At 43.9% G+C, this 14,597-nt stretch overlaps 1 protein-coding gene across 4 annotated transcripts in view; it reads right to left on the reverse strand.

Annotated features, from left to right (window-relative positions):
• LOC138245180 (uncharacterized) overlaps positions 1 to 14,597 on the reverse strand; it is a 106,129-nt gene that overhangs the window by 73,376 nt on the left and 18,156 nt on the right. For 3 of the 4 annotated variants that reach the window (XM_069199160.1, XM_069199163.1, XM_069199162.1), the window contains exon 5: positions 9,158 to 9,535. The exons of the other annotated variant lie outside the window; for it this stretch is intronic. In XM_069199160.1, coding sequence (XP_069055261.1) covers positions 9,158 to 9,535 — 378 coding nt within the window. The remainder of the gene's footprint in view (positions 1 to 9,157; positions 9,536 to 14,597) is intronic. 4 annotated transcript variants of the gene reach the window in all.

Below are 14,597 nucleotides of genomic sequence, written 5' to 3' on the forward strand. Positions count from 1 at the left end.
CCCACCTTACAGGATGACCCCTCCACTGGTACCCTCCTCCCTGACTGTCACCATCATCTCATACTGCTGACCACCTAATCTGCACACCCTTCTTGTTCCCAGCTCCTTCAACTGCTTACAGTAATCATCCACACCAGAAACCTTCCCCTGAAACAGAAACTGCTGCATCACCTGTAAATACCACCTGTATATATCCAGTATATTCAAGGGTTTAACAATTCATGATATTGAGATACAGTAATGCAAGAGACAGGGAAGTGTCATGTACATGTAATAGAGCTGGAAAGTAAACACTTTGGGGAAGCTCATTTTAAAGTCAATCAGTTATAATGACTTGTATTGTGAAGGTACACAGTTACAATTTAAAATGACATGTTCTGGAAAAAGCTGTTTACATAAGAAATATGTATATTATACTGTGTGTATACCCAACCCACAACGTTTTTCAGTGAGATGATCAAACTGCAGTATAAATAAGACACACTGCGAGAGGGTCACAAGATGCTCTTTACCCTAGCGGATCATTTTTGCAGAGCCCCCACTTCAACCAAGTAATATTCTAATTTTTAGTTGGTCAGTTGCACTCTTGATTTACGCAGAACACAACTCATAAACGTCTCTGGGACTGAGACTGAGGGAAGAGCTTCTTAACAGCCCTTACAACAAACTTATTGTCAGGATACTCTAAAGAGGAGATATGGATCCTGTGCAGACGCAGGAGTAGGTGGGGGGCACGGCAACAAACAATCCGAAACAAGGAACGAGTTCTTAGTGAGAGGGAGAAAGGAAGGTCGAAAACCAGGTCAAACCCAGGTGGCAAACAATCCAAGTTGAGAGGCGATATCGTGGTCGAAGGGAGGAAGGTAGGTAGAAATCCGGCAAAGACACAGGTGGCAAACAATCCGAGTAGCAAGGCGAGATCCGAAGTCCGAAGACGAAAGGGGTAGTCAATAATCCAAGTAGTCACAGGGTATAGAAATCGCTAGGTAGAGCTCTAAAGAAGTTTACTCAATACCGAGCAGCAAGACGTGGGTTGGAGAGCCTTAAATAGTGCAGCCTGCCGCACGGTAGGGCGTCTGATGTTGAGTTAACACCTGTGGCGGCGCTTGTAATTATCGCCCTATTGCTGGTACTGATTAGTTCTCCTGGGGGCTGGTCTGGGCAGGCTGGTGGTCGTGACACTTATCCATTTTTCTTTCTTTTTCATACAAACTAGCAGACTACTAGGCTAGGCAACCCTGCTGTGAGCGGGCTAGTCTTTGCACTCAGACGTACGAGGGGCAGGACGGTGAAGGCAATATGAAAGTGTGTTCTAGTGACGCGTGTTAAAGCCTAAGTGCAGCACTTTAATGAAATTAAAGATTAATGAAAATTAATCTCATCACCAGCTAATCTCTTCAGAAATGGTTTTACGTGACTAAAACATACTCTTAGTGGGGCTGCAAGTTCTACCTATTTTTTATTATTTTTTTATCAGAGGAATCAACTGCAAACAAATGTAACTTATTAAAAAGGGGTCGGACACTGGGGGCCGCAGGTTGAGAACCACTGGCATAGAGGATCTTGAAAACGGCAGTCAAAGAAATAATATACTGATTAGTGGTCTTAAAGGAGTAGAGGGGTGGCAGCCTGTCCAGTTTTTTTAATCGGGCCTGCCCTCCCTGCTGGGCTTGGAAATGAAACCTGCCATTATAAAAATCGACAGGGCAGAACTACAGGCTGCCTGGCCTCACTCGCACCACAGGCCACTCAGCTGGCAAGTCTGGATTACTCATGGGGGTTGTCTGAGGGTTGTAAAGATAAAGATCCAGAAGAAGACTGGGGATTATTGAAGAACGGCACCTGAATGTCCTTCCACCAACTACAATTGCAATTGAATCTTCCGCCAGATAACTTTTGGGGGTTTCTGCAAGTGCTACACTTCATCACTACGAAGATGCCTTCATCCTTTGATATTTCTCCTTACAGCGATGTAGAAAAGTTCTTTAGGGACAAGTCTGACATTTTGTTTCTTCCTCTATTCCGTGTTATACTCACTTGCCACAGCTGAGCTCACTCAGAAATGGGAAAGGGATCTCAGTGAAGGATGACTGGCTTGAGGCTGTGAATTCTGTCAGATCAATTTTCACACACTATACAATAACACTTTAAAAACAGAAAAACTGATGCCACTTCACCATTAAGTGTTAAATGTTGTGGCTATCCAGCAACGTATTTCCATTACTTTAGGGACTGCATGTTAATTTCACAGTTCTAGCGCTTTATTCTCCAGGAAATGAGTGGTATTTGTCATGTTAAATAAGAAAGGACCCTGAGCTCTTTATTCTTGGGTTTACCTTCTAAAATGGTAACACAACTCCCTCCACACTGTGCATTTTCAGCTTCTGAGTAAAAGACTTATAGCTAGGAAATGTATTTTACTCAACTGGATTAAGAAAAAATTATTACACTTTGGTATGGATAAATTTTTAGTGCACTTTCCCATGAAAAGCTAAGTATGGTTATGAACTAGATATTTCCTTAAATTATGGTCACCTCTTGCAGAGTACAGATGCAGCCATTCAAAACAAGCGGGCGATACCGCATTATTTTGCGGTGCGCTTCTCCCGGTGTAACGCAAGTTACCGTATATTCTCGTATAGTACCGCATGATACCGCAAGTAATTTAATGTCTTTACTGTGCCCATTTAAGTATTGAATATTTATATGGAATTTTACCTCTGAAGGGAAATCTTAGTAGCTGAGCATAAAAAGAATAGGAGCATAACACTTGTGAAGGCCATAAACAATATTAATTTTGGAACATAAACATACAGTATTACAGTATGTAAACTGTATACAGTATATGGCTAGTCTCGGTACTTTAAAGAAAAAATACACACCAGTATTCCATTTCTCCCTAAACATTTTAAGCATCAAAGTCTTTAACTAACATGTGAAATAAAGTGTGTATAAAAAGTGGTAGTTTTAAGCTTTTCTGCGAATATGCTCAATACCGGAGTAAACAAGCATACTTTTAGAACTTGATTAATAGGGAATATAATATGGAATCGCGTATCTAAAGAAATTAATAACGATATAATTATATTCATGTACTATAACGCAATAGTACAAGGTGTACAATGTCTCTAGATACAGTATGTGTAGGGCTGTTTCACCACTCTTCATGTGACTGTGCGAGTGGTATGGTCGTCTAAGTGCCTGACTTGTAAGTGAGAGGTCGGCTGTTCAAATCCAGCTAGTGCCATGACTTCTCTTTTAACAAACATTTCTTTGAAAAAATCATTTCTCCCTAAACATAATTTTCTTTGTTATATTTGAGGAAAAAAATAATTTATTCAGTTGGATTAGCAAGCTAATTCCAACAAAGCAAGCTCTCATAATGAGAATAAACAGCCATCTGAGGACAGTAAATTAAATGCATGTATTCTATAAAGACCTATGTAATCTACTTCCTTTTCTTGTTACAGTGGAATATTTAGACCTTTTAATAATGGAAAAGAGCTGTTACAATTGCTGTTAAAAGCCACACCTTCATGCATATTGTGAGCAGAATATCTTTCCCTGAAATGATAATAGCGTTGATTGATGTCTCTCTTTCTCGCTCGCCCTCTCTCAATTTCAATTCAATTCAAGGTGCTTTATTAGCATGACCGATGGGTACAATCAGTGTTGCCAAAGCAAATAAAATAATGAAATTCACATGAAACAAAACATAAAATAAAAGTAATATCAAATCTACAGACATACTGTATTACAGACATTTACAACAAAGACATATGATAAAATACTGAAATATACTGTAGACAGAATGAGCATTATTGGGAGACAGGCTCATTGTTCCTTAGGCTGTGACAGGAGATCACATACTGGGCTGCCAGTTCCACTGAGTTCCCTCCTCCCTCTCCCAGTAGGATTGGGACCCATTGTGATTCTGGCAGGTGTGAGAACTCTGGGATTAGATTTCTGAATTTAGGGAAGAATGTTTCTCTAATCCCAGAGTATCTGTCACAGTGCAGTAGGAAGTGCACCTCTGTCTCTATTTCTCCCTGCTGGCAGTGGGAGCACAGCCTGTCCTCTCTGGGCAGCCAGGTCTGCCTGTGTCGCCCAGTTTCTATGGCCAGGCTGTGGTCACTGAGCCTGTACTTCTTCAGGGTCTGTTTCTTTTTGTTGTTTCTTATCTTGGTCAAATATTCGGCTAGTGTGTATTGTCTGTTTAGGGTTCTGTAGCATTCCACACGGCTGGGCAGCTTGTTCCCCCCTCCCCCCTCTCTGTGTACAGTAGAGCCTCCTGTCCTGGCTGGTGGAGCTCAAAAAGCTGTGTCTGGAGAGAATCCAGGGTATCAGCTTCAACCAGACGGCTGGGCAGCTTGTTCCCCCCTCCTGCCCCTCTCTGCGTACAGTAGAGCCTCCTGTCCTGACTGGTGGAGCTCATACAGCTGTGTCTGGAGAGGGAGAGGGAGAGGGGTGCGGAACCAGGGAACTATTTACATGGAAAACGGGCGATCTCCCCAGCCTGTACGCCCCTTTCACTGTGTGACAGCTGCAATAGTCAGCGGCCTTCCTAAACCCCGCCCTGACCACTCCTGTCCTGCCCCTCACCGCGTACCCCAGCCGGGCGCTTTTCAGCCGAATATTTTTTAGTTATACAGTAGTTGTGCAAGCTCTGGTGAGTGTGTCTTTTTTGATTAGTTTCAAAGGGAAATAGGTTCGTATTCGTCTTCCCTGACGCAAAACAGGGTCAGGGGGCAGGGAGTGTGGGTAAACTTTCATACCTGACTGAGAAAGCTTTAGGGAACTTAACAGGTTTTAAGGCTTTCTGTGTTTCCCTTCCAAAGTTCAAAAATGACATTGAGTGTTTCCTGGATTTCACTGGTTATTAAAGATTTATTAATTACATCACCACCACTGGCCGTGGGGCCGTGAGGTGAGACAGGGCTGCAGCCTGAGCCCAGGCCTGCCTGAGCCCAACACTGTTTAATATCTATATCAACTAATTAGCAGGAATGTTGGAACAGTCTGCGGCTCCTGGTCTCACACTACGACAGACAGATCAAGTTCCTGCTCTACACAGATGACCTGATACTGCTGTCGCCAACAGGACAGGGGCTGCAGCAGAGCCTGGCACTGCTGGAGCAGGACTGTCAGACCTGGGCACTGCCAGCCCATCTGGACCCAGAACAGGGGCTGCAGCAGAGCCTGGCACTGCTGGAGCAGGACTGTCAGACCTGGGCACTGCCAGCCCATCTGGACAAGACCAGAGTTATGGTTTTCCAGAAAAAAGCCAGACCTCAGGGAAACAGGTACAAATTCACACTTAACAACAACACATTGGAGCACACATCCAGCTACACATATCTCGGTCTCACCATCAGCTCTTCCGGGAGTTTTGACCTGGCAGTGAAGGCACTGAGAGAGAAGGCACTCAGCGCTTTCTACACAATAAGAAGGAGGCTCTTCAACATCAATCCACCAACAAGAATCTGGCTCCAAATATTTGAAAGTGTAATCCAACCCATTGCCCTATACAGCAGTGGAGTGTGGGGTCCCCTCACAGACCAGGAGTACACTCAATGGGACAAACACCCCACAGAAACTCTGCACATAGAGATCTGTAGAAACATCCTCCGTGTGCAGAGAAAAACACCTAACAACGGGTGCAGGGCCAAATTAGGCCAGTACCCACTATTGATAAACATACAGAAAAGAATATTAAAGTATTGGCTTTAATATTAGCCGTACAGAAAATTAAAGTGCCCCTTTCCATTCAACGGGTGTCTGAGTCGCTGTGTCTTATCTTCTGACAGTCGCTGTTGTGAATGTCTGTAGAGTGTATCTTATTTTTAGTACTATATTTTTATATTATATTCCCTATTAATCAAACTCTAAGAGTATGCATCGACTTGTCCCCCCCTCCCACCCCTCTCTGTGTACAGTAGAGCCTCCTGTCCTGACTGCAAGAGCTCATCCAGCTGTTTGGAGAGAAGCCAGGGCATCGGCTTGTTCACCCCTCCCACCCCTCTGTGTACAGTAGAGCCTCCTGTCCTGACTAGTGGAGCTTATATATCTCATACTAAAAATAAGATACACTCTACAGAAATTCACAACAGCGACTGTCAGAAGATAGGACACAGCGACTCAGACACCCGTTGAATGGAAAGGGGCATTGTTATTTTCTGTACAGTTGGTACAGCACCCCACCGCGCCCACAGAGAGAGAGACACACAAACACAGATTTTCATTGTTAAAAAGTAATTGTTTTTTACTTTGTCAGTGCTCAGACAAACACAAACGCAGGAAGAACACAGCCACATCTTTAAATCTTGTCAGTCAGTCAGCTCTTTTTCCTCTATTTGAATTGTGGTGATTCAAATAAATTGGGATAACAAGTGGTCTCAAAGTCACTGAGCTCACAGAGCTTCAACAACTGATGACAACTTCCTTAGTCCTTCCTTAGTCTTTGGGGTGGGGGGCATTCGGGAATGTGAGTTATGCGAGTTGGATTATGAATGAATAAAAGCATTTTATTAAAAAACACGTTTGCGTTTGTTTGGGTGCTATATTATGTATTTTTCATATATATATGATGTGATATAATGATGTGATCCTGCTTACACATTGCACGACTTTAAAAGCTATAAAAACAGGTTTCGATTCATTTCTTTTTCACATTATCTGGCGAGCCTTGTTTTGTCAAAGAACCAGAGATCATCACGCTTTCAAAGGACAGCACAGACTTTCAAAAGGCCGCAAAGGTGCTAGCAAGGGTTAATTGCACTATGAACCGCACAAAGAAATAAAAAATAGTCTTCTTTAGGTGTGGGGGCAGGAGTGGATCGCAGCAGGAATACACAGCAAATAACAGGAAAACAAAGAACAGGGCAGGTGAGACGAGTATCCAAACAGCGAGTGATCAGAAAAAGGAAACAATTGTTACGCCCGGCTTTTCGACGCAATTCTTTTAACTTGCTAATGCATCAGGCACACTATGTCAGGCGTAAGCGATAAATATATTTAGCTGAAAAGTTGTACAACGCAAGACATTTCGTTACTCTAGGATGTTTCGTGAAAAAGCACATTGTGCTGCTGTAATACAGTTTAAAATAATTAAAAGTCTAAGCAGTATCAGCTTTATTTATGGGTTGTAATTTAAAAAAAAGTCAAAAGCCGCACTCAAAATGCAATTTAGCGCTTTCTGGCAAGAGGAGACACCCAAATAAATAATGTAACATGTTACTGTTTGTGTATGATACTGTTATTTCTTTAGATACGCGATTCCATGTTTTTTTTTTTAATCCCCGGTGGGACCGGGTGTCCATAAGAATCAAGTAATAGGTTTATTCCATGCTGAAAAAAAGAAGAAAACACATTCCATAAGAATCAGCGCGTTCAGATAGCGCCTTTAAAGGGAGCTTCTCAAAGCACTTTACGGGATAAAAACAACACTAACAAACAACAATATCGTATTTCATTGCACTTTGACAGATCGTCTTTAAATCAATTGCTAATTTAAAGTTTGACAGTAAATGTTTATATTATATTGTAACACATACTGTACAGCCTCCATTTCTCTATAAAAATCTAAAAAATCGTTTGCGCAGCTTAAGAGGGGGGGTCTGCTCTCAGTGACAGCTGACACTCCTCCATACACTCAATTGAAAAACTAATAACGCCAATGTAAACATTATATTTACAATTTGTTGATAATAGAAATGTTACGTTCCATAAAGCTTTGTGATAGTTTACCCAGGCAGCAAAAGATCAGCTACACTGGGAAGATGCGACACTGAAGATATGATTAATAACCTTTTAAATCTAAAGGGAGATCTAAAGGGATCCCCCCCACACACACACACGATAGAAGCAGGAAGCAGAAGCAGGGACCGTTGTCAGAAGGAAAGAAGGTGACTATTCATTGTTATTAAAAATGATTTAGATTTGAACATGTTGGATAATTAGAAATATAAAAAGTCAATTAATTGTCCATAATATTGCTATTTTATTTTTTTAAAGAAATGTTTGTTAAAAGAAATGTTGTGGCGCCGGCTGGATTTGAACAGCCAACCTGTCGCTTACGAGTCAGGCACGTAGACCACAGCACTACACGCAAGGTCATGTGAGGAGTGGTGAAACAGCCCCACACATACAAAATCAACAGACATTGTACAGTGTGTACTATTCTTGTGTTGCAGTAAATGAATATAATTATATCATTATTAATTTCTTTAGATACGCGATTCCATATTAAATTCCATATTAATCAAATTCTAAAAGTTAGCTTGTTTGCTCCGGTATCGAGCGTATTCGCAGAAAAGCTTAAAACTACCACTTTTTCTACACGTTATTTCACATGTTAGTTAAAGATTTCGATGCTTAAAATGTTTAGGGAGAAATGGAATACTAGCCATATACAGTTTACATACTGTAATACTCTATGTTTATGTTCCAAAATTAATATAGTTAATGGTCTTCACACACGTTATGCTCCTATTCTTTTTATGCTCAGCTACTAAGATTTCCCTTCAGAGGTAAAATTCCATATAAATATTCAATACTTAAATGGGCACAGTAAAGAAATTTAAATCTTTCTACGACCGACCAACGCACCACGAGTGCCCCTGTCGGTCAACCAATCACGTACCGCATTATGACGCGCGATGACGTAGCCAATTGCCCGCGGTAAGTGTCTGTGCTGCGCACTTTGAATGGCTGCATCTGTATTTGCCAGTGGAGATACTGTAACAGGATTGTTCCTGAAAGGTCAAAGTGTATTAAAGTGGAATCCCTTCAGGTGTTCCACAGACAGAGAGAGGAGAGGAGTTATGCCGGATGAGGAGGATGACTGGATTGGGAAAGGAGATGGGACAGATATGACTAGAGAGCTCGAAGAGAATTGAATACTGGTGAATTCCCTGTATCTGTATCTTTATGATATTGTACACTATCTCCATTCAAGGTTGCTCTTTTATGTGTTTTGTTCTCTTATTGTTTAATTATGGCTGGTGGTTGAACTTTGTTAAAAATGAATTAAAAATGTAAAACTAAGAACCACTGAATTAACCACCCATTACAGTCTCCCAGTGAACAGGCTGCCCTTACAGCACAGAGCAACACAGCAGAGACAAACAGAGAGGACTGACTGTACACACACACTTACCTCAGCTGGGAAATATAGGGCAGGCACTGAAGGAAACTCCTCACTACACTCTCTTCAGCTAGGCAGCCCTTCAGCTCTACTGGTTTCTTGACTGTGTGGAGTTTCAGCACTTCAAGGAAGAGGGAGGCCTTTCTCTCAGAGAGGTCTATAACCCAGACTGCAGGAGCTGACTGGAAAACTGGCTGGAGTGCTGGGAGAACATTCCTGCCTGTTTGAGACTCATAGTCCTTCACACGGGAATACAGATCCAGCAGGAAATTGCTTTTATCTCCTAGATCGCTGAAGTGCTGTATTTGCTGTCCCAGACGCAGCAGGAATGAAGAGACTCTGTGATTAAACTCCTCACTGGGCTCCTGCTCGCCGTCTGGGAGAGAGAACCTGTGGAGAAAAGGAATGAGGTATTGAAGCACAGTCTGTCACAGAGACTCCTGTTAGAACACATGTGATGGGAATGAAGGTGTGGACTCTTGTGCCTCGTTTCGAGGGGATTCTCCAGAGCACACACCAGACAGGGACGACCCCTCACAGCTCTGACCAGGACAGACAGACAAGACAGAAGACAGAGGTGAGGAACAGGAGCCTGGAGGGAGCTGTGGGTCACAATATGAGTAAAACTGCAACATGAGTGTTACTGATTGACAATCCGATGTTAACAGAGAAACTCCCTGTACAATGAGACTGGGATTGATTGCATAAAAAGAGGAATATCTAGAATACCATAAGTAGGAAAGTCTTTACAAACTGTCTTTACAATCAAGTCAACTCCAAACCAGAGAAAATTTATACAGTTGTTCTGAATACAGATGTTGTCTGAATGACAACCTCACTGAAGCAACCTGGTCTTTTCAATCTCAGCAGGCCTCGCTTACAGACCCACAGACAGGATAAAGAAACACATCTCTTCAGATAGGCTTAATACACTGTAGAAAAATAAGAAACTAAAAACATACAGTAACATCATAATATTCCTACTAATCTCAGCGGTTAGCCAACCAGACACTCTTCCTACAGTCTCTGTGTCTCCCTCCTCTACATCTTCAGTCTTCTATTAATGCCCTTTAGGATCACAGCTCTACTGTATATCATTAGGTCTCAGTCATGAGATTAATTATCAAGCAGCTATAATTACCTGAAAAGATAAGAGCTTCACAAAGATAAAACAAAGTAAAAAACATAAGGTACAAGATAAAATGGTTATTTTTTTAATACCAGATAATCAACGGCTTCACCCATCACTGCAGCCAAGCCCCACTGGAGACACACAGCACCATTCTGCACCAGCAGCCCCACTGGAGACACACAGCACCATTCTGTACCAGCAGCCCCACTGGAGACACACAGCACCATTCTGTACCAGCAGCCCCACTGGAGACACACAGCACCATTCTGTACCAGCAGCCCCACTGGAGACACACAGCACCATTCTGCACCAGCAGCCCCACCTGGAGACACACAGCACCATTCTGCACCAGCAGCCCCACTGGAGACACACAGCACCATTCTGTACCAGCAGCCCCACTGGAGACACACAGCACCATTCTGCACCAGCACCCCCACCTGGAGACACACAGCACCATTCTGTACCAGCAGCCCCACCTGGAGACACACAGCACCATTCTGCACCAGCAGCCCCACTGGAGACACACAGCACCATTCTGTACCAGCAGCCCCACTGGAGACACACAGCACCATTCTGCACCAGCACCCCCACCTGGAGACACACAGCACCATTCTGTACCAGCAGCCCCACTGGAGACACACAGCACCATTCTGCACCAGCAGCCCCACCTGGAGACACACAGCACCATTCTGCACCAGCAGCCCCACCTGGAGACACACAGCACCATTCTGCACCAGCAGCCCCACCTGGAGACACACAGCACCATTCTGTACCAGCAGCCCCACTGGAGACACACAGCACCATTCTGTACCAGCAGCCCCACTGGAGACACACAGCACCATTCTGTACCAGCAGCCCCACTGGAGACACAGCACCATTCTGCACCAGCAGCCCCACTGGAGACACACAGCACCATTCTGCACCAGCAGCCCCACTGGAGACACACAGCACCATTCTGTACCAGCAGCCCCACTGGAGACACACAGCACCATTCTGTACCAGCAGCCCCACTGGAGACACAGCACCATTCTGCACCAGCAGCCTCACCTGGAGACACACAGCACCATTCTGTACCAGCAGCCCCACTGGAGACACACAGCACCATTCTGCACCAGCAGCCCCAGTTCACACAGATCAGGGGAGGAGAGGGAAACTGCTGCACCAGCTGAATTAAGAGGGAACTTCAGGGAGACCAGAATGTACAATGTGAAATGCAATTTAGGGACACACCCACCTCCAAAACTGGACCCCCGCACAGGTGGGGAGTAAAAAAAGTGTTGTCTGTGGTCTGAGTTTTGGGTCCTTAACCTTTTCCTGAAGCGCCGAACACATAAAGACAGATTTATGCCCAAAGGTTTAATCTTTACCTTGAAATGCGTGCTCAGTGTGCGGAGAAAAACCTGTTCTGAAGCAGAGAATGACTATGTTGGATCGAAAGGAGTTGGTGACACTTTCTATTTACTGTTTTAATGGGCACTTTAAATGTACCGTAGAGGCAAGGTCTCTGTACCAGTGTGGGGAGACAGAAGTAAGGAGACACACAGGGAAGCTTTCACTGCCCTTGGGAAAGCTAATCCAGGAGGGAGCTGCTCTCCTTCGGAGAACAGGGAGAAAGAGAAAGAGCTGGGGTCTCTCACCCTTTCCATGTGGTAAAAAACAGGAAAAGGGGAAAAGAGGAGAAAGGGGTAAAGTCACCTGGAGAGAGAGGAATGCTATATATAGCATATACACCTCTGTCTGAACTATACTTTGGAAATGTACAGTATCTGAAGCCAATTATACTAATCCTTATGGATATTCATTCTTTTCGCTGTGTTCAGTGATATCAGATGAAGCGTGCAGGGCTCTAATCTCCCATGCAGGAAACAGGTTGATTATCAGTGAGTAAGGCATAATTTTCGAAGACAGGGGACTAGGTATGCTGTTTAAGAGCTCAGCTGGTCAGCTGTTCTGATCATCTCCAGATCTTTAGCAGTAAAGAAACTATAGGGCCAAATTGATTTAATTTATTTATGCCTATTTTTGAGGAAATGTAAATCAAGTCTTGCAATCAGCGTGGGTGAACCAAACTGTCCTCAAGAGCTTTCCAGAAAACCATGTCTGACTGACACTGACAGGCATCCTGAGAGCTTGTCACACTGAAGTGTAAGAACTTTATCATGAAGGCATTTACCCTTCCAAACCAAGTTTGAGATCAATGTATGGAGCCAATCCCAAAACCTGTATGGGGAGTTAGAGAATCAAGAAACTAAACAAATTTCCCCGGCGGCTTCCGGAGACGTCACCAGCAGCAATGGCTGCTTCTCTCGCTCTCGGTCATTTAATAAAACAACAACCATTCCAGGACTGTACATAATACAATTTAAAACAGAGACTAAGTGTTGGGTAATAATGGAAGAACAAGGCAAAGGATGTAGAAACACCCAAAGCTAAGTGAGAAATGAAACTGAAGAGGAACAGGGAGACTGAAGTAGTTTTCCCCCAGCTCAACAGTCTGCAAGGCGCCAGACCGCGAGTTCAGTCAGTTTTCAGTCGAAAACATCTTCACTGAACTGACAGACTTCAGATCTATTAGATTATCCTGAAGAATTGAGCAGAATGAATAAAAGGATAAACGAGGAGGAGGAGCACACTGTGCAGACCGAGGCGTGGGGTGAAAAACAGACGATGTGCTTTTACTCCTGCTCCAGAGGCAGAAGCAGCAAGAGGCCAAGCTGACGGACCTGGAGGGCAGGAGGAGGAGATCAGATCAGATCCACCTGCGGCTCTACGGGGTCCCAGAGGAGAGCGAGGGGGGTCGATGACCCAGTTCACTGAGAAGCTCATCAGGAAGCAACTCAAATTCCCCCCGACTTTGACTTTGAGATTGAAAGGGCTCACAGAGCCCCTGGCCCCAAAACCCTCAAGAGCCCTGGTCCCCTAAACCCTCAGAGCCCTGAGCCCTAAACCACCAGAGCCCTAAACCCCCAGAGCCCTTTAACCGTCAGAGCCCTGAGCCCTAAACCCTCAAGAGCCCTGGTCCCCTAAACCCTCAGAGCCCTGAGCCCTAAACCACCAGAGCCCTAAACCCCCAGAGCCCTTTAACCGTCAGAGCCCTGAGCCCTAAACCCTCAAGAGCCCTGGTCCCCTAAACCCTCAGAGCCCTGAGCCCTAAACCCTCAGAGCCCCTGGGCCAGACTGAGATCTACTGTCATCAGGTTTCTGAGACTCAAGACATTCTGACGAAAGCACGGGTGGAAAAGGAGGTGTTTTATGAAAACAGAAGGATTTGCGTGCAAATCGAGATCAAAGTAATGTGCTTCAGAAAGGGACAGAATACAAAGAAATAAAGTGCTAAAAGAAAGTAAAAATTAAAATGCCTTTCTCTGCTAAATGAAAGTTCCTGAGAGACTCGGGTGCTCAGATGGGCACCTCGACCGCGGAGGTCTGCTTGTGGGCGAGACCAGAGCCACAGAGGAAGACTGACAGAGGAGCAGTACCAGACTCTCCAGCCTGTCCGTCAGCACACTGCCCCAGAGCACTAGGACTTCATCCACGTCTCAGGACCAACGTGAGGGATTAAGTACTGAGAGACGTCACGGGATACCGTAGGATACTGCTCCCCTTATTGAGACCCGATTCTGTTCTGTGAAAGAGGATGAAGCAGTGTTTTGTCTAGATTGATGGTTATTTGTTGTTTTTGCAGATTATATTTCTTCATATAACCTCCCATACATGCTGGCATAATGCAAAGTTAATAATATAAAAATAATATCTGTAAATGATTTAACTTTGCACTATATTTGTTGTATTTGTAAATCCTTTCATCGTTAAATAAAAAATTGAAAAAATATTCCCCAGGAAAGAATGTTCATATTATAGAGACCCACTCCTATAATGAACAGGCTGTCCACCTGTCAATGTCAGTTTTAATGTGATTGTAAATGTTTGTGACTTTTTTATAGCAGTGGAATGCATGGAGGAATATATATAGCATATATAGTGTTGAAGGTGGTCACTCTTGCACCTGATCTGTGATCAGACCTCAGAATGGGCTGATGGTACCTGCTGGCAAGTCCCACCTCATCCATTCAATCGCACAACGTCACACTGAGAATGGTCCATTCATGGGTCCCATTCAGTTACTACAGATACATCGACTCACTCTGGGTATGCTCAGGTATAGAATTTGTGAGGTTTCCACTGAAGTATTCAATGACACAAAAGCAGATTTAGACCAATTAATGTTATAACATGGAGGGAGCTGAACAGAAATAAATAATATGTGGAGGAGTGAGTGAGAGGCACTGCTTACAAACTAAAGAACACCATCTGCATATA

This window comes from Lepisosteus oculatus, chromosome 2, assembly GCF_040954835.1.
Source record: "Lepisosteus oculatus isolate fLepOcu1 chromosome 2, fLepOcu1.hap2, whole genome shotgun sequence".
In the NCBI taxonomy this organism is placed as follows: domain Eukaryota; kingdom Metazoa; phylum Chordata; class Actinopteri; order Semionotiformes; family Lepisosteidae; genus Lepisosteus; species Lepisosteus oculatus.